This window comes from Heloderma suspectum, chromosome 1 (genome assembly GCF_057233095.1).
Source record: "Heloderma suspectum isolate Gila_16-S chromosome 1, 16-S_ref, whole genome shotgun sequence".
Classification (NCBI taxonomy): Eukaryota; Metazoa; Chordata; class Lepidosauria; order Squamata; family Helodermatidae; genus Heloderma; species Heloderma suspectum.
This window is the reverse complement of record NC_139458.1, coordinates 434,024,426-434,043,872: the sequence shown is the minus strand read 5'-3', so window position 1 is coordinate 434,043,872 and position 19,447 is coordinate 434,024,426. Positions and strand designations below refer to the sequence as shown.

Genomic DNA, 19,447 nt, shown 5'->3' with positions numbered 1-19,447 from the left:
TTCTGGGATGTTAACTCTCACCTTTGTCCTTGGAATGCGTGTGCTTCAGGCTTGTGAGCTCCTTCTCCCTGCTGCTCTTGCCATGCAGGGCACTGGGACCACCTTCAAGTACCACTGAGTCTCCCATTTCAGTTGGACACAGGGTGTCCCCAGGCTCTGAGACACTGAAGTGGGTAAAGTAAAGCAGGTTCAGTCGCTTGGTGAAAGGAGTCCAAGGGAGGGCATTTCTCCCTGTAGCCAATCCTGGGAATCCAATAACGTCTGAGTAGGCTTCTTGGCAGAGGATGAGATGGCTAGATAGCATCACCAATGCAATGAATATGGGCTTGAGCACGCTCCAGGAGAGAGCGGAGGACAGGAAGGCCTGGTGTGCTATGGTCCATGGGGTCACGAAGAGTCGGACACGACTGAACGACTGAACAACAACAGGCTTCTTGTCTTGGTCCTTTTGGTCTCTAAATTTAGTTACATGGTATGCCTTTTCTTCCTTCTGATTCATCTGACTGTAGGTTAGCAAAGTCTAATGTTAATGTAGCTCTTATGTGGCTTTAGGCATTTAGCTTCTTGAAAGAATAGTATAAGGACTTTCAAATCGTCACTCAACCTTTTCATTTTGTTGGATGTGTGCTGATGTTGGCAGTTGATTTGGTTCTTTATTTCTGTGTAAACATAAATGGTGAACCAACCAAAGGAAACAAGAACAGCAAATGTAATGTTGTATACCAGGATTGGGCAACGTTTTGCAGGGTTGGGAGCCACATTGGCCCCTTTGGGAACTGCATGAGTGGGTGGGGCCAGTAGACACACTCACATGATCGTAGGGCAGAGAGAGGGGCTTTAACCTCACCCCTCCCAGCTATCTTACCTGCAGGGATTACTGTGAGGAGCGAGGTTGAAGCCTGATGCAGGCAAGATTGGTTTTCCCTACTGCCATTAGTAATGGGAAAACAGCAATCTTGATGCGGGGTGGGGGGGCTTTAACTTCGCCCCCTCCAGCAGTTCTGAGGAAGATCACTGGCTCTGCAGGCCATACAGAGAGCAGCTGAGGGTCTCAGGCTGCCCATGCGTGTTGTATGCATTGTTTAATTAGTCTTGTGCTAAGGAGGCTGTGATGTGATGGGCTGCTTTTCTGGTCTGGAGGCAATAGAGTTGAAGGTAGCATTCATCCCATTATTGCCTTTGTCCATATTTGCAGTACTTCAAAAACATGCAAAACCTGTTTGACAGGAAACAATGGTGGGACAGATGAATGTGTATGCTGAGGGGAAGCAATGCTTCAATCATCCTCTTGCCTTTCAAAAGCTATTATCTGGCCTAGATCAGGGTATGTTGACCCATATCATAGTGAGGCTCAACTTTGAATATGACAGCCCGCATGTGAGAAAAACCCATGCAGCTTTCCCTGCATGCAGCTGCATTTTTTTAAACTAGTCCTTCAGCTGCTCTTCATGCAGCATTGTCAAGCCAGTGTGGTGCTTGCCCAAGCCATTGATTCCTTGAGTGTTTGTGCACTGGACACCTAGATGAAGTGACCAGTCTAAACAAGACATCTGCTGCGTGGAATGCTGCAGATTGTTTCCCTTATATACCGGATATTCTGTTTAAATCTGGCCTAAGTGGTGTGCCTTGGCAACATTCTCTTTTGGTTCAGAAGCAAGCCAGTCAAAGCAAAAAGCATAATTTGAGATTCTCCAGGTTGGTACCCCAAGGAAGCAACATGCTTACATAAAATAAGATCTGGGTCTCTGAGCCTTCTGCACTCTGAATAATCCATAGCTTTTCAGAGAGGTGGAGATGCTGTTGTTGCAAGTGATTCATTTTTTTATAATCCTGCCATGGTCTGTGGTGAAACCAGTTTTACAGATTTTCATAGTGCTTCAAACTGTGCTTGGCATAAACTGCAATTAGTCCCAAATGTAGCATTGCCCTGCTGCAGTAGATGTCCATGACAGTCACCCCAAAGTGTGCAGACCATCTGTAAATTAGTGTGCATGATCAGTAGCATGGACATACACACCATGCTCACAGCAGTTTTGTACCTGTTTCTAATAGATTATTCTGTAAGTATATGAAAGGAGCACATTCCATACATCTGTATGCACTTTGTTACAGATGCAGTGGTTAGCAAGGAACATGGCAGTTCTGATTCAGCCAATGTATTCCTGTCGGAAAGACAGATACAATCCCAGTTTGTAGGGTTTCCTGACTTGTCTTCATCATGCCTGTGTTTGATTTACACTTTCTCCTCCATAGGCCCTTTCATCTACTCTGACATCTTGGACTACAAGAATCTTCGTGAGATAGTGGTGAACAACCGAATTACATGGCTGTTCCATTATAGTGCTTTGCTCAGTGCTGTTGGAGAAGCCAACGTTCCATTGGCAAGATCTGTGAATATCACTGGTAGATGTCAACTTACTCAGTATCATTTGATTAGCTGTTTCTGCCTCCCCTCAAGAGCTTAATGTTTTGGTTTCAAGTCTGATAACACTGTTTGCTGTTCCCAGGATTGCACAACATTCTTGATATTGCTGCTGAGCACAGCCTGCGACTCTTTGTCCCGAGCACAATTGGCGCTTTTGGACCCACCTCCCCTAGGAACCCAACTCCTGACCTCTGCATCCAAAGGCCAAGGACAATCTATGGTGTTTCCAAGGTTCATGCTGAACTCATGGGAGAAGTAAGAACTGTCCTTTCAATATGGTGCTTCAACAAGCAGCTTCCTCTTTCATGCGTATTTGTCTGGCCCAGTTCTCTGGCGAAGTGGACAGAGCAAATGCTGTTAAAGTATATTGCTAAACACATCTTTAAAAGGGGGACCTAACATTGCTTAAATTAACGACTTAAACTTGCTTTTGAATTTTATGTACCAATGAAACGTTAGGCTAAAAGCATAATGCCCAAGTGAACATTTGTCATCCGCTGGGGAACATTGTCTTGTTTCTCCAGAGGAATCTGGACTGGCACTCTTTGTTACTTTAGCCTTTGCAGGTATGTTTCAATTAAGAGAAATAACTTAAACAGCAAAGTCTTGCGGTGCCTTAGAAGACGAGCAGATTTATAAGCTTTCCTCAGTCTTGACACAACACATTGATTAGTTCTGGAGGTGCTGCCAGTATATGTGTTAGAATGTTCTCTCTTCTCATTACTGTTTAACATCAGACTGATGCTCAGATTGCATTTTTAAAAGCCATGTGGAAAATACGGTTTACTTAAATCCTTGCACTGACACCAAAAGTGGAATCTCTCAAACCTCACTTAGGGCACAATCCTATGCATGTTTGGACAGAGGAAAAAGCCTACAACTCCCAGCATGCCCCAGCCAGTCATGCTGGCTGGGGCATACTGGGAGTTGTAGGCTTTTTCCTCTGTCCAAACATGCATAGGATTGCCCCCTTAGGCAGCGTTTTTCACATTTGGTGTCCTGTCTCTGAGTTTTATCCCACCAAACCATCCCAAGTTGTGGAGTATCCTGTCAGTGAGCCCAGGACCAGAGGGAGGATTTCAATTCTTGAGCAAACCTTCCTCAGACTGTATTATGAATTCACTTTAGTGCCTCATTTCTTAAATTCAGCTGTCACTATAAACTTCCTTATAAAACCTTCTCCTTAAAACACCATCAGTGTTTACAGTTCTGGGGTATTCTTTAAGCATGGGGTGAACAGACAAAGAGTTACTCAAAAGAAAAACATCTATTAAATCTTGTTTACTTTTAATGTATAAATATTATATGAGATGTAAAGTAACTATTGAAACGTAGATAACATGAAATTTTTACTGTCACTTCAAGGAAGCTATTTGTATACTTCACTGAAGGCGCAGTCCTATGCATGTTTACAGATAGCTGGCTGGGGAATACTGAAAGTTGTAGGAATTTTTTCTGTCTAAACATGCATAAGATTGCACCTTAAGTTCATTTCCCAAAATAAAACTCATATGCCAGTTACCTTCTCCTTAACTCTGCTTCAGTTAGCTCTTCTAGGATGACAAAGAGGTCAAGAACTGAAGTCCTTCCTCTGGTCCTGGACTCACTGAAAGGATACAGGGCTATATAGAGTCTCTTAGCTGTCACTCATGATAGACCCTCAGCTTCTTGAGACTTGCAACCTTTTTCTGACAGGCTGTTTTCAGCTTCCCCTAAAGGCTTCCTCCTGGTCTGGAACTTGGGGAAGAGGATGAAATTAAGAGTTGCCTCCTCTGAAAGCTTCCTGAGGCCAGCTGCTGTCACCCTGGCCAGAAGCTATCCTGGAGAACTACCTCTAGAGTCTTCCGCTCCTGGCTAGTTCTGAGATTCTGCTTTCAGTGGTCTCGGCTCATCTTTCTGGCTAGTTCTGAGATTCTGCTTTCAGTGGTCTCGGCTCATCTTTCTGGCTAGTTCTGAGATTCTGCTTTCAGTGGTCTCGGCTCATCTTCTGTCTCTTCCAAGGCTTGTTTTTTACAGCTGCTGTCTCCATAGTGCTCCAACTGATAGATTGGAAGTGCCCCTCTTACACAGTTTCAGTCAAGACCCTTTGACCAATGGCCTTCGATTGCCTCAATATCTGCAATATCATTGGCTGATAACTATGATCGAATGAGAGCCAGTAGTGTTCGTATGTGACCTATCAAGATTTGACCTTTTCAATCCTCCAGTCTTATATTTGTAAGCTGACACGTCTAATTGTGAATAACTGAAGTCATAACTTCTTTGGAGCTACTGATGGCTATAGACTGCCCACAGAAAACCCAATGTACAAAGTAGCAGTTAGGTTGACCTCTTACTGTTCACAAGTGGGTATTACTTTCGAAAGTACACACTTACTTTTATATTACCAATACATTTTAATGGTATTCTATCTCAGACTTGATTCTCCACATGTAGCCAGAATTGCTAATAACTGAGTGGTATCTTTTTCTCTCTCCCCCCCACCTTTTTTAGTATTACCATTATAGGTATGGGTTGGACTTCCGGTGCCTGAGGTACCCTGGCATTATCTCAGCTGATTCCCAGCCTGGTGGGGGAACAACTGGTAAGGGAGCAAATGCAGTGCGACTTTAAATTCCTGTCAGCTTGAGATTCATTTAGCCTATAAAATATAAAGGTGAAACTAATGGAGAAATTGAGAGCTCTGCTTAAGATTATGGCTGCTCATTGCACTTTCCGTGGCAGAGAGCTCTGAAATTCTGAAGGCTTTCCTGCTCACAGGCCAGAGCAAGCTGGAGGGGACAGAAATCATGATTATAGTGAAGGAGCTGCTGTCTGCTTCTCCAGCCATAGTTTATCACCCCTTATTTTTCTCTTGCAGCTGACGTTCTATGTTCTCTCCTTCCCAACTATTTGGGAAAAATGACCCTCTCTTCTCAGGCAAAAGGGGAGATGAACACTGAGGGGAGAGATTTTCAGCTGCTCCTCCTTCACTGTGTGCAATTTCCATCCTTTCCAGCTTCTGCTTGTTCGTGGGGAAGTCCTTGGAGTTCTCAACAGCAGAGAGATTGCATGGTGCAGCTGCTTTTACATGGGGGAAGAGTTGATGGGCAGAGCCAGCATGAGGCTCCAGTTCTTTTTTAAAAAGCATGAATAACATGTAGCTTGGCCATCCTACTTAAGACCATCTTCTTTGTTACCGATACCTTGTCTCTCTTTCAAGGTCTTCCCTTTACAGGCCAAATAAACCCGACCCCCTTTTAGTCTTTCCACATGAGACATGTTAAGCTAAACCTTGAATCATCTGTTCTTCTGTTTATCTTTTGTTAGTACATTTTGGTAGCCTGCTTTTTAAGCATGACTGCATTTTCAGCCAATACTATATAAACTGAACTGAAGCACGTGGTGACAGTGTTAAATTTTCTTTTATTCCAGACTATGCGGTCCAAATCTTCCATGATGCTATAAAGACCAGCAAGTTCAAGTGCAACCTTAAACCAGACACCCGTCTCCCAATGATGTACATTGATGACTGCCTGAGAGCTACCCTAGAGGTCATGGAAGCACCTGCCAAGCAGCTGAGCATGAGAACTTACAACATCAGTGCCATGAGTTTTACTCCTGAGGAGCTCGTTCAGGAGGTCCAGAAGCATATTCCGGAGCTTGAAGTTGCCTACAGTGTGGATGCTGTCAGACAAGCCATCGGTTAGTACCTGGTTTTGGTTTTTCACTGCCTTGTGTGTTTTCATCCTGTAGCTGTGTATTGAAATAGGTGGGTGTAGGTGAAAGACAGCATTGGGTCAACGTGTGCTTCTGAGCTCCATCATTTTGTTCCTTTGCGTATGAATAGCACAGTCCAGAGGCAGGGCTTTATGCCAAAGCATGGTGGATGTGTCCGTTTCTTAGAAGTTGATGAGTAGGAGTGGAGCTTGGGTAGTAAGGCTAAGCCTGGAAAATACTCCCGGCTAGTGAGTTGCTACAAATTGGTGCAGTCTGATCTGCTATGCAGCATCTTCATAAACGTGTGTGGTCAGAGTTGTGTAGCTTTGGCCTGCCTTCTGGGAAGAGCGGGGTGGGGGTGGGAGTAATCTGCAGAGGGCTGTTGCAATAGGAATGCTAAAAAAAAACCCTGCTCTTGGAGAACCAGGAATGACTAAAGATATGTCAGACCCTTCTGTTGTACTCAGGAGTTCATGCCAGTAAAGGCACTTCACTTAAGGCCAAGCCACACATTGTAGGAAGTGTGCATGCACAAGTAAGTGTGTGTGTGTGTGTGTGTGTGTGTGTGAGAGAGAGAGCGCGAGCCTTAGCTGCTTTTTCTACCCAAAAGTTTCACATAGGGGTGACTTTCAAATGGGGTGGTAGTGGCTAGTTTCCAAATGCATGTTTACCCTCACAGATGTCCATACAGATACCTTAAATAAATGTATAGAGCCCCATATGAGGGGGAACCTGTAGTGGGAGATTTCCTTTTCCAGTATACTGGTCGGGGAAAGAATTTCATGTATCCCCTCCCTCCCTGCTGCTTTGCTCTTTGGAAACTGCCCCTTCCTAAAGCTGCTGTTCCTTAAAAAGGGGGTGGGGTGGGAAAGAAGCCATTGGGCTTGAAACTTAAATATCCATTTACGAGAAACTTGCTTATGACGGTACCTGTGTTTTTGTCTTTCTCATCGCCATAGCTGACAGTTGGCCAATGATTTTCGATGATAGCAACGCTCGCCAAGATTGGGGATGGAAACATGATTATGATCTTCCAGACCTGGTGAACACAATGTTCAACTTCCTTGGCTCTGTCCGCTCCATTTCCAGGGTCGCCCAGGTCAACTGACTGTCCTGATCTGATGCAGCCTAGAGTGATTAGCTGACAGAACCTGGGCAAGACCACTGAAAGTTCTTCAGCTTCTGAGTCTTGAAACATTACAGCATTTGGGGTGCTTTCTGCAAGAGCTCTGGGGAGGCTTGTTGGTTTCTCATTTCACCTTTATTCCTGTTTGACAAAGTAGCCGATGCATTCATACACATATATACACTGAGAATAAGTTTAAAGGCACTTCTGGAAATTGTCTAGCTACTGGGTCTTTCAAGAAATCACTATTCTCTCACATGTTTTAACTTGTTTCCCCTAAATTCCAGTCCTTTATATGGGGTACAGTCTCTTCCTACTTGATGTGAGATGGAAGAGACAAGGTTTTAGCCCTTTACTTGATGGCGTGAAGGGGAGAACTAGATGTAGGCCCCACCCCTGAATTTCCTGGGCTAACAAGAATTGAAGGTCTGGGGGAGGGAGGGGTGTCAAGGAGAGAATCTGCAGGGGAAAGGAGTGCTTCTTAACCCTTCTTCCACCAACTATTTCTCCCTCACAAATGTGCATGGCCCTGCATTAGCATTTGAGGGACATGCACAGGGTTGCAAACTCTGTATTTCTGTTGTGACATCTCCTTCCACTCTTGATGAACAACTAAAATTCTCTCAAAATTCCTAGTCTTGCATATTCCTGGAAAACAGGAGGAAGTGCATATTTCCAGTTTGATACACAATTCCCCCCAAAGTCAAGAACTAAATCTTAAAGTTATCTTATTTGTAATCTCCCTGTCCATTAGGATCCTCCCATATTTCATAATATGAAACCATTTCTTTTTTAAAAAACTGGTTTATTTTCAGCCAGCCTTGCTTGAATTTGCATGATGTTACTCAGTTCATGGAGGTGGGACCCCCACACACACCTCCTCTTGCAGTGCAGATCACTGCTTGACTATTTGTGGCTGCAAGGTGCCATATTTCCTAAGTCAATGCACATGTACATTCTTGCAAGGAAACATGGCACCTAAGTCTGCAGCACCAGGCAACCAAGTAAGTAGCAGGAAAGAGCTACGGCAATGGAAGTGGAGAGTCCAAGCGCCTCTTAAGAAGGGTGACTCCCTGTATCTCAGGAACAAGTCCATCTGGCCAACCTTTCAGTTAGCTTGATCTTGGTGTTCAAATGTAAAGTCAATGTTAGATCCATGTACCCTTGCAAAATAGAGACCAGTTACTCTTTGGGATAAGGTGACTGAGCCTGCAGTGCAGACCAGTTCTAGGCACTCGTGGATGATAAGATCATCTTGATCCCTGTCAATATAGTTTGAGGCTGAAATTCCCTTGGCAACTCCCTGAGCATTTTTCAGTACCAGTCAGTTGTGGTATTTCGGTCTATTTGTGTAGGCTTATTTGAGGCACTGGGCTGCAGTGGTCCCACTCGTACCTTTCAGGAAGATGCCAGAGAGTTGTGTTAGGAGAACACTGTTCCTCTCCATCAGATCTGCCCTGTGGAATTTCAGTTTTGTCTGTGGAAGGTCCAATTTTGTTCCCCGTGCTGTTTTAACATCTACATGAATGTGCCTGAAGACTTGGGAAGAGGTGCCTGAACAAATACTTGAACTCCAGTTCATTCCCCTTCTCAACAGAAACAAAATGGAGATGCTAATGATGGTTGTTCTGCCCCATCACATGACGATTGTACTGTCTGTTTTTCTATTCGATAAAACTATGTTCTTACTTTGAATTTCTTAGGTCTTGATGATTTTCCTTTGCACCAAGTCAAGAAATGCATTGTTTCTTCCACATGGATAATTTCCATGATCCGAGTTCTCCCCCTACCCCTGCTTTTCCACACTGTGCTATATATGCTAAAGGGCTCAGAAGCAGAACTGGCTACCAGGATTGAATCTGAACACTTTATTGCTATATGGCAGGGGAGGGGGAGTATATCATGGGGAGGATGTCTTGATCTCACAGTATCCATTCTCTTTCTTTACCAAGCCGAGTGCTTACCTCTAGGACACTATTAGCTGTTAGTGACTCATGCCAGCCAAATTCCCTTTGTCCTGCACTTTCCTCCATCACCTTCGTGTGTGTGTGTGTGTGTGTGTGCGCGCACGCTCTTAACGGGACACCTTCAACATTCCATAGTACAACTGCCTGCAATCATAACTTCATTTATGGACTCACACAATCTGCCCAACTTCTGATTCCTTTACTGTCTTTCCCAGGGTAGAAGTGTGAACTGCCTATAGAAAACAATGAAGAAAACCAGGCTTTTATTGTAGCTATGTTTGGGCATTAATGTATCCTCCCCTTCACCCAACAAAAAGAAAACATGAATTACAGCAAATACAGAAATTCAGTGTGAATCCAGAAGTTCCCACTCCAGGCAACGAGATGTGTTGCTCTTGTATATCTCTGCCCTGCATGTTCCTAATGCCTTGCAAATTGAGGGGTCCTAGAAGCTCACATGGCTGGTTTTCATAAGGAGTTAAAGTTATTTCTCTTCATTTATAGACACATTACTGTACACATAGGGAGTCCCCCAACTAGGTAGAAACCAGAACCTCACTTTTGGGTGATCCTATTTCACTTCAACACTGACAGGTACTTGACCTGTTGCAGGGACTGAAGGCTATTGAGGCAGTGTGAAACAGCGGGAGGGGTCTATTGCACCCATGTCCTACTTGTGGGCTTTCAGAAGGCACCTACTCAGCCCCATTGGGGAGCAGGAGGCTGGTCTACATGAACCTTTTGGCCTGATCCAGGAGGGTTTGTATGTTCATCGTCTGTCTCAGAGATGTAATGGTGCCTCTTTCCTCCGCACCCCTCAAAACTCTCAAAGTGCAGACTGCATCTCTTATTTTTCATTTTTGTTACAGGATTGTGCATACATCTCCAGTACATAAGCTGAAATATAGTATGTGTGTTGCCCACACATGATGCCTATTATAATTACAGTTCTGAGAGAATTTGCGCTTTTGATCACTGCTGTAGCTACCAAATAAGCTGGTCCTGCAAAGCTAGGGTTGTTTCCAATGTTGGTCCTACTTAGAGTAGATAACCTGCATTCATTTCAATGTGTGTTAGACTGCCATTGGATACAACCCCTTATTTCAATCCATACATTTTAGGGCCTCTTCCAGTTCCCACACATTAGTCCTATGTCAAACTTGGCGTAACTTTGGTAAAAGGGTTTGGGCTGTAGATTTAGTTACTGTTAATACTAAGACACTTCAAGAATGTGCTTTCTCAGTAAAATATTGTTTACTGACTTCTGAGTAAACCCATCAGGCTGTCACTCCACCCACCCACCCCAAGTTCAGTGCGACTTTGTTCCTAAGATTGTCCGCCTGGTTCAGGCTGCAGAGTTTCAGATTTGCAACTGTTTGGACAGGAATGGGTACTTTGGAATAAGAGTAAGCCAGACTGTTTGGCTACCATATCTGTTATGTCAGTTGAACAAAGAGGAGATTTTTAGGATTTTATCTTCTTTCCCCACCCCCTGAATTGTAAGTCATAATGGCTATTTAAATTAAATCCTGAATGCAAAGATCTTTGTGTTAATCTGATTTACCTATCATAACCTTCCCTATCATGCTGGCTGGGAATGATGGGAGTTGCAGTTCAACACATCTGGGGGGTGCTAGGTTGGGGAAGGCTGATTTCCCACATGAGTGCTGAGTGGAGTTGCTTGCCACCAGTGCTGTCTTCACTGGAGAAATGGGTCAGTCTCTCTCTACACAGAAAAATAAATGGGCCAAAAGCAGATACCAAAAATAGCAACGTTCAAAAGTGCAGGGGAGAACCTTTCAGAGAACCTGAAGGTCACCGTGCTATAAAAGCTTCAAAGGGATACTCCAGTGTGAAGCTGCTTAAATAGACTTCATCAGCATGTTTGGTTCTATTTTATTCTTTAAAGCATTTCTATCCTGCCCTATATCATTAGGATCTCAGGGCAGCATACAGATAAAATCAACTGAAACAGTGTAAAACAACTAATTTAAACAGCTAAAAACATATTAAATCATTAAGCTAGCTGACAACCAATTTAAAATCTAAAAACAGTGTACAAACGTAGGGAATCCAATTAACCCTCAAAGGCTTTGGTAAAAAGCCATGTTTTTACTTGGCGCTGAAATGAAACCAGTGTCTGCACCAATTGGGCCTCCAAGGCAAGGGCATTCCATAACAGGGGTGCCACAGCAGAGAAGGTCCTCTCCCATGTCCCACTATAGTATGTCTCACACTGATGGGACACAGAGGAGGGCCCCTCCAACAGATTTCAGTCCTCGAGCAGGCATAGAATAGGGTTGGAAGGGGCCTACAAGGCCATCGAGTCCAACCCCCTGCTCAGTGCAGGAATCCAAGTCAGAGCATCCCTGACAGATGGCTGTCCAGCCTCATCCTGAATGCCTCCAGTGTGGGAGAGCCCACCACCTCCATAGGTAACTGGTTCCATTGTTGTATAACTTCCTCTTTTCCTGTTCCATCAAAATGATTTACTGGATATGCTTAAGTTGTTCAGCATGTCCTCCACTGTGAGGAGATATTATAAATCAGTTAGCATAGCACTGAAATTTAACAGGTTATTTCATTTAAGTTGATATACCATAAATAAGGCAATGCATTAAATGGAATAAGAACTTGTTGACAATATAAAAAGGAAAAGGTGTCCCCAACCAGTCGTGTCCGACTCTAGGGTGCGGTGCTCATCCCCGTTTCTAAGCCGAAGAGCCAGCGCTGTCCGAAGACACTTCCGTGGTCATGTGGCCGGCATAACTGAACACCGAGGTGCACGGAACGCTGTTTATTTTTTATTTATTTATTTATTTCTATACCGCCCGATAGCCGAAGCTTGCTGTTACCTTTCCCGCCGAGGCAGTACCTATTTATCTGCTTGCAATTTCTTGCTTTCGAACTGCTACGTTGGCAGAAGCTGGGACTGAAGACAGGAGCTCACTCTGTCATGCAGCACTCTGGTCTCGAACTGCTGACCTGCCGACCTTCCAGTCTGCAGTTCAGCGTCTTAACCACTAAGCCACCGACAATATACATACGTTCAAAAATTCCAAACAGGGTAATCAAAAGACTTAGGGTGACTCTTTGATGCTGATTTCATTGAATAAGCAAAATAAACCCACTGAAACAGTAAAGCTGTAGTCATTGGCAATTAGTCACGTATTAAAAACTAGTGGCCCTGTGAACATCAAAAGATGCGTTCAGCCAGTTTAATGCTTTTGGAAGTATCAGAAAGCAGGTGGGAATGATCAGCTATATATACAAAACACCACTTTTGCACATGGATCACTTCTGCTGGAGCAGATTTAAATACACGCTTAACAGTCCCACTCAACGGAGTGCACTCAACGGGACATGCAAGTGCTTATCGACTTCGGAAGAATTGGGCCCAGTAACTTTTATAATCAAAATTTGCTTGCTTTAAAAGGCTTTTTTCAGTCTTGCTTTGGATATTTACTTATTTTTGGTTCCACATAATATTTTGAACAGAGCTTACTGTATCTCAGTACATGGAAAAAATGGCAACCCTGTCTTCTGCCCAATGCTGGAGCTTTAATATTTTAGGAAATCTCAGTTTATATGTTGTGGGATTATTATCAAGTGGTGAGCTTTTTATAGCAGGAAGTATCCAAACTTCCTGGGTATAACTTCGAACTTTGTTTTCAGACACTATTCAGCAGTTTCCCTACTGTTTATGCACTGACTTCCTTACATAGGAATTTCTTGATAGCTAAAATTATAAAAGCAGAAAGCTAAAACCTTTCCAAATATACATGACCTAGATTAAGAAATAAGGGATTTTAGCTGTCTTGTCTCTCTTTATGAATATGTAGGGGGAGGCACTCCCTCAAATATCAAGGTCCCAAGCCACTTACGGCTTTAAATATCATCACCAGGACCTTGAATTCTGACTGGAAATGTATTGGCGGCCAGTGCAATTCCTTTAAGATTGGTGTTATATTATCTTTATGTGATGTTCCAGTCAACAGTCTGGCTGCTGCATTTTGCACTATCTGCAACTTCCGAGTCATCTTCAAGGGCAGCCCCACGTAAAGTGCATTGCAGGACTCTAATCCGGAAGTTACTAGCGCATGCACTAGGTTATCCCTGTCCAGGAAAGGCCATAGCTGATGGATCAGCCAAAGCTGGCTCCACTCCAGGCCACGGAGTCCACCTAGGGCTCCAGTGACAGGAATGGATCTAGGAGTACTCCCAAGCTACGCACCTGCTCCTTCAGGGGGAGTGCAACCCCATCTAGGACAGGTCACTTACCCATTTCCCAGACTTGGGAACCACCAATCCACAGAGCTTTCGTCTTGTCAGGATTCAGCTTAAGTTTATTTGCCCTCATCCAGCCCATTACCACCTCCAGGCAATGGTCCAGCACCTTCACTGCCCCAGGTGACTCCAATGACAAGGAGAAGTAGAGCTGAGCATCACAGGAAATGCTGGTGACATCCCACCCCCAAACTACTGAGCTCACCCAATGGCTTCATATAGATGTTGAAGAGCATGGGGGATAGAAGAGAACCCTGTGGCACCCCACAGCTTAATAGTCATGGGGCAGAACAGGAATCCCCCAATACCACTGTCTGGAATCGGCCCCACAGGTAGGAGCAGAACTACTGTAGCACTATTTGACTTGCTAGGGAGAAAACCCTGGTCCTACTCAAGTGTGAACCACATCTTGCCAGCTTGGCTAAGCTTACTGAATATTATTGCATGCATGCATGTATGTATGTATGTATTAACTAACTACACTTGTATCCTGTATTTCTTCCAAGGAGTTCAGGGCAGCATACATGGTTCCACACACCTCCATTTTACCCTTGCAACAACCCTATGGGGTAGACTAGGCTGAAAGGTAGTGGTTGACTACTGAGTTTAATGGCTGAGTGGAGACTTAGACTAGGAATGGGGAGACCCATAGTTCATCACCTTAACCACTACACCACACTGGTTTTTCCGCAAGTGGTCTCCACTGTGCCTTCACTCTGTCGGAGTTAACAGCAGAAAGGAGAGGTGAGCCAGCCAGCAAAATTGTTGCTGACCAGGATTCAGACGAAAAGAAGTCTACAGGGTTCCAAAAATTGCTATAAATAAGTTTTATAGTTAGTTGATGTCTGCAGACCTATAATAAAGCCAAGGCGTTGGCAGTGTGGCAAAATTATAGTTGGAACAGCAGCGTTTGGAATCTACTTTGTTTTCTTGGAATTGTTGTAGATCACAAGCTGAATATGAGCCAACAATGTGATGTGGCTGCAAAAAAGGCAAATGCTATTTTGGGCTGCATTAATAGAAGCATAGCTTCCAAATCCCAGGAAGTACTAGTTCCCCTCTACTCAGCACTGGTTAGGCCTCATCTGGAGTACTGTGTCCAGTTCTGGGCACCACACTTTAAGAAGGATGCAGACAAGCTGGAGAGGGTTCAGAGGAGGGCAACAAAGATGATCATGGGACTGGAAACAAAGCCCTACGAGACTGAAAGAACTGGCCATGTTTAGCCTTGAGAAGAGAAGACTGAGGGGAGATATGATAGCGCTGTTCAAGTACTTGAAAGGTTGTCACAGAGAGGACGGCCAGGATCTCTTCTCCATCATCCCAGAGTGTAGGACATGGAATAATGGGCTCAAGTTACAGGAAGCCAGATTCTGGCTGAACATCAGGAGAAACTTCTTGACTGTTAGAGCAATACGACAATGGAACCACTTGCCTAGGGAGGTGGCCGGCTCTCCAACACTGGAGGCATTCAAGACAAGGCTGGACAGCCATCTGTCAGGGATGCTCTGACTTGGATTCCTGCATTGAGCAGGGGGTTGGACTCGATGGCCTTGTAGGCCCCTTCCAACCCTACTATTCTATGATTCTATGATTCGTTAGTTGTCGATGAAAACACATGAGCTACAAAGCCAGGGAAACAACTTGCAATTTTAAAACGAGCCACCCAGTGGCAGAATACGGCGGTTACTCATTTCCCCAGTATCACCGGGATACCACATATATGGCGCAAACATAAGGGGAATTGGCTGGTATGTTTTACTTGATGGAGTCGAGAAGGGTGAAGGAGCTACACAGAGTAAGGTGTTCTACTTAGCAATACTGATGCTTCAGCTTTCCCCAGCCTGGTGCCCTCCAGATGTTTTGGATTCCTAGCATTCCTGATCGTTGGCTGGCTGGGGCTGATGACAGTTTAAGTCCAAAACACCTGAAGGACACCAGGTTGGGGTGACCAGAAGAAGCTCTGATGAGCAAAAACTACATTAAAAGATTAGTGAACTAATAGAAATTGACCAGTTAGTGCAACCAATAGACCAGAGTCAGGATTTTGAAAGACTCAGTTCTGTCCGTCTTTGGACTGGCTTCCATTACTCCTCAACAGCCAGGCTGTGGTGCTCAGATTTCTCCTAGGAGATCTGTGATGCCAGATGAGAAGTTTGGTGCCTAAGATGGTTGTCCTAGTTTTGGTAACTATGCAGACACAACAGGTTGTATCCAATGTTAGTCCTACTTGCAGTACACCCATTGAAATGAATGGGGCTTAAGTTAGCCTAACATTGGATATGACCCATCGGGTACAACCCTTAATTTCCCAACTGTTAATAGGCAAACTAAATACTAGATTTCTACTAGGCCTGGCTTGAACTTTGGACAGGGCAAGGATTTGGCCCAGCTGTGGGGAGGGGTGTCAGTGGTGGAAGGTGGACACTTTTGAGGTTGGGGCAGATTTTGAGGATGGTGGCATGAAATTCACCAGCCCTCCCTCTGGCTCTTCTCAGCTGCTGCCCACCATTTATATGTTGCCTAAAGGCCATGGAATGAAGCCATGTCAAACTCAGCATTATTCTGGGGTACTGAACATGATGGGTGGTAGCAATGAGGAGCTGGAGGAAGCACTGGTGATGAGCTTTTCCATTTGCTGCCCCTGCCACCTCAAAAGTAAGCAAAAGGCCTCCCATGTTTGCTACCAATGGGCTTGCTCAGCACTATGTGATGGGCTAATAAATACCCTACTGCTACAAGGATAGGCAACTAGTCTGCATAGCCAATGGTGAGGAATGTTGGGAGTTGTAGGCCCAAACATCTGGAGGAACACAAGTTGCTCACTCCTGTCGTACTAGATCAGACAAGGGTCTGTCGTACTGTCTGAGTAAGATCATATGGGCTACTCTGCTGGAGCAGACCAAAGGTCCATTGGGGTTCCTGGAATGTCCCTGGGAAGCCCATAAGCAGGGCACAAGGGCTACGAAGCGGTACCATAACACAGTTGAAGCCGCAGCATGGACGCCCTTCCAAAGTAGTCGGTTGCTATGGAGATGTTGCTACCAGTGATGGTGGGGCGGGGGCTTCTGTTTGCTCAGAATTCCAATCTTGGAGTTGTGTTACCACTTCAGATGAACAACTGAAGACGGGCAACGTGTCTGTGTCCAGAGCTGTGAAAGGACAAAAGCAGAAAGACTTCTAGTAAGTAGGTACAGCATTTGCTAAGAGATGAAAGCCACTGTGAAGGAGGCTAACCAGCGGCCTAAGCGTTGATCGGAACATAGGAAGCGGCATTATACTGAGTCAGGCCATGAGTCCATCAAGCCTAGTATTGTCCACACTGACTGGCAGCTGACTGGCTCTCCAGGTTTCCAAGCAGGAGTCCTTGCTATCCCTACCCGGAGATGCCAGGGATCAACCTGAGGCCTTCTGCATGCAAAGCAGGTGCTCTACCACTGAGCCACAGCCACCCCCCATAACCACCTGTCTCCCACTCTTCCAGTATTTCAGCCTTGCTCAGTGCTGGCTGGGTATGACTGAAGCTGTAGTCCCAAGACATCTGGAGGGCCCGAGGGTGGGCAAAGCTGCATTAGCTGAAGGACACCTTTTCCTGACTCAAACCTGGAGGCAAACATTCCTCACCCCCTGGGAGGAGCCTCAATCAACTCAAAAGCCTGTTGAAACAAAAGAACGACACAGGCGTACCATTTGGGACCCAAGAGGGGGCAGGAAACGCAGCAACTAAAGTTTACCTTTTCTTCGTTTAGACAATGGAAGGCAGCCTTTTGCATGAGACTGCTTCCCAGTTGCAAAGAGACTGGGACTGGTGAGTGCGCTCCCTTTCTGGTGTTTGTCTCTTCTTCTTTAGCAGAGAGTAGAATATAAAGTTGGGTCAAGAGTCAGGGCTCCTGAGGAAGGGTTCTTTGAGCGCCACGGTGGGCTGTGCATGAGAACAACTGCGTGTGTGCTAATTGCACAGATACATTTCTTTAAAAAAAAATTATTACTAATATTTATATACTGCCCGAGTTGCTAAAAAAAACATGAAGCCGGTGTATTAGAATTAAAAACAATGGAACTGCAATACAAAACAAGAACATTAAAAACACTAAAACATTGAACCTACATAATTTAAAAGGTGGGGAGAGCAATCCTATGGCCCCTGGACAGCATCGGGCAGGTGGGGTGTCAGATATTTCAGATTCCTGGATCCGAGATCGGAGACAGCACTCCGATCTTGGGTCCATGAATCCACACTCCCTCCCGCTCACAGCCGTCATGGAGAGAACCAGCTGCCTATCCAAGGCTGTAAAAGCAGCTTTGGAGAAGGGGTAAAGGGGGTGTTTCTGTGGGTGTGGCAGGGAGGGGCTCCCGCAGGCCTCTCCGGCCTCCTTCCCTCTCCCTCCGCAGCGCCCCAGCTAGGCAGGCGAGAAAGCCTGTCTAGCTAAAATGCAGAGTGGGAGGCATGGCAGTGGCAACGATCACCTCCGCCACACCTCTGCATTGGATATTTGTAAGCCTCCAAATTTGGGGGCTTACGAGCATCGAGGGCACAATGGATAGATTGCCCCCTAAAAGCCAAAAATGTGGGGGCTGATCATAGTTCTTAAGGGAGCGCATTCCACAGTTTGGGGGCAACACAGGAGAAATCCCTTTCACGTATGCCCAACAAACAGGTGTCTGCAGGGTAAGGGTGCCCTCAGGAGGGCCTATCCTGCAGACCATAATAACTGGACAGGTTCGTAATGAAACCAGCAGTCCCTTAGAAAGCCAAGTCCTAAGCAGTTTAGGGTTTAAGGACACAATTCTATGCAGATAGACGGCCGACTCCGAACTGCCTATCCAAAGCAGGGCAGGAGAAGCATAGAGGGGATCGTTCCCTCCGCGCTTCCCCTGCCCTGCATTTTTGGTTAGACAGCCAATTTCGGCTGTCTAGCCACAGGAGGGTGGAGCAGGGGAGGAGGTTGCCAGGCGACACACAGGATGTGTCATACCGGCTTTTCCACCCTCCCTGCCCCGGAACGCCCCTCCCAGACACGCCCCTTTTCAGCTGCTCTGTGCTCCTCTTGTGAGTGCAGAGCACAGGTCTATTCCAACCTCTTCCACCTTCAGCCTTGCCCCAAACACCTGTTGAAACAAAAGAATTATACAGATCTGCACCAAACAATTCTCCATTGACAGACATGAGTACCCATCTTCCTTCTCAACAGCACAAAGAGGTTTCATTACATTTTGGGGACTTAGACCATTGTTACATAGTGCATAATAACTAGTCGTCCTGAATGGGGAACTTCTGGCCAGATCAGCAGGTCTAGTAGAAATGCATATCCATTGTGCGCAATGAAGTAAGTCTCTGAATTCAGGTCTCCCTTGCTGAACTGTGGTGTTAGAATATACAGTGAGATATCCTGCGCACCCTCACCCTGGAACAGGGTCTCCAACGCAGTGCCCATCGGCGCCATGGCACTCGTGGGCACCTCCAATGGCACCCGCAAAGCTCTTCACTCCCTGTCTCCCTAAAAAAAAAAAAAACATGTTTTAATAAACAATTGAAAACTGTTAGGGTAACAAGTTCTCCTTCCTGTTCCTGAACCTGCCGCTGATCAGCTGCTCAGAGGGCAGGAAAAGAAAGCAAGGCAAAGGGACAGAGGGGAGAGAAGAGTGAGGCTAGAGGCTAGGAATGGGGAGAAACAGTGAGACAAAGAGGTGCTGGGGAGAGAAAGGGCGAGGCTAGGAGTGGAGAGAAACAGCAAGATAAAGGGGTGAGTGGGAGAGAAAGAGCAAGGCTGGGGCTAGGAAGGGAGAGAAAGAAGAAGGCTAAGGCTGGGGGAGAGAAAAAGTGAGAAAGCGGTTGGGGGAGAGAAATGGGGAGACTACAGGCTGGGAGTGGAGAGAAAGAGAGAGAGAGAGAGAGAGAGCGCACACAAAGGGGAAAGGTCTGTGTGGACAGAAGAAGATTGG

At 45.5% G+C, this 19,447-nt stretch overlaps 1 protein-coding gene across 5 annotated transcripts in view; it reads left to right on the top strand.

Annotated features, from left to right (window-relative positions):
* The window catches only part of LOC146360338 (L-threonine 3-dehydrogenase, mitochondrial-like), a 35,658-nt gene extending 24,904 nt beyond the window's left edge, over positions 1-10,754 (top strand). For all 5 annotated transcript variants that reach the window (XM_084829371.1, XM_084829373.1, XM_084829374.1 and 2 more), the window contains exons 5-9: positions 2,254-2,403; positions 2,508-2,680; positions 4,919-5,009; positions 5,840-6,109; positions 7,084-10,754. In XM_084829371.1, coding sequence (XP_084685497.1) covers positions 2,254-2,403; positions 2,508-2,680; positions 4,919-5,009; positions 5,840-6,109; positions 7,084-7,232 — 833 coding nt within the window. In that variant the 3' untranslated portion in view covers positions 7,233-10,754. The remainder of the gene's footprint in view (positions 1-2,253; positions 2,404-2,507; positions 2,681-4,918; positions 5,010-5,839; positions 6,110-7,083) is intronic.
* Positions 10,755-19,447: the final 8,693 nt, after the last annotated feature.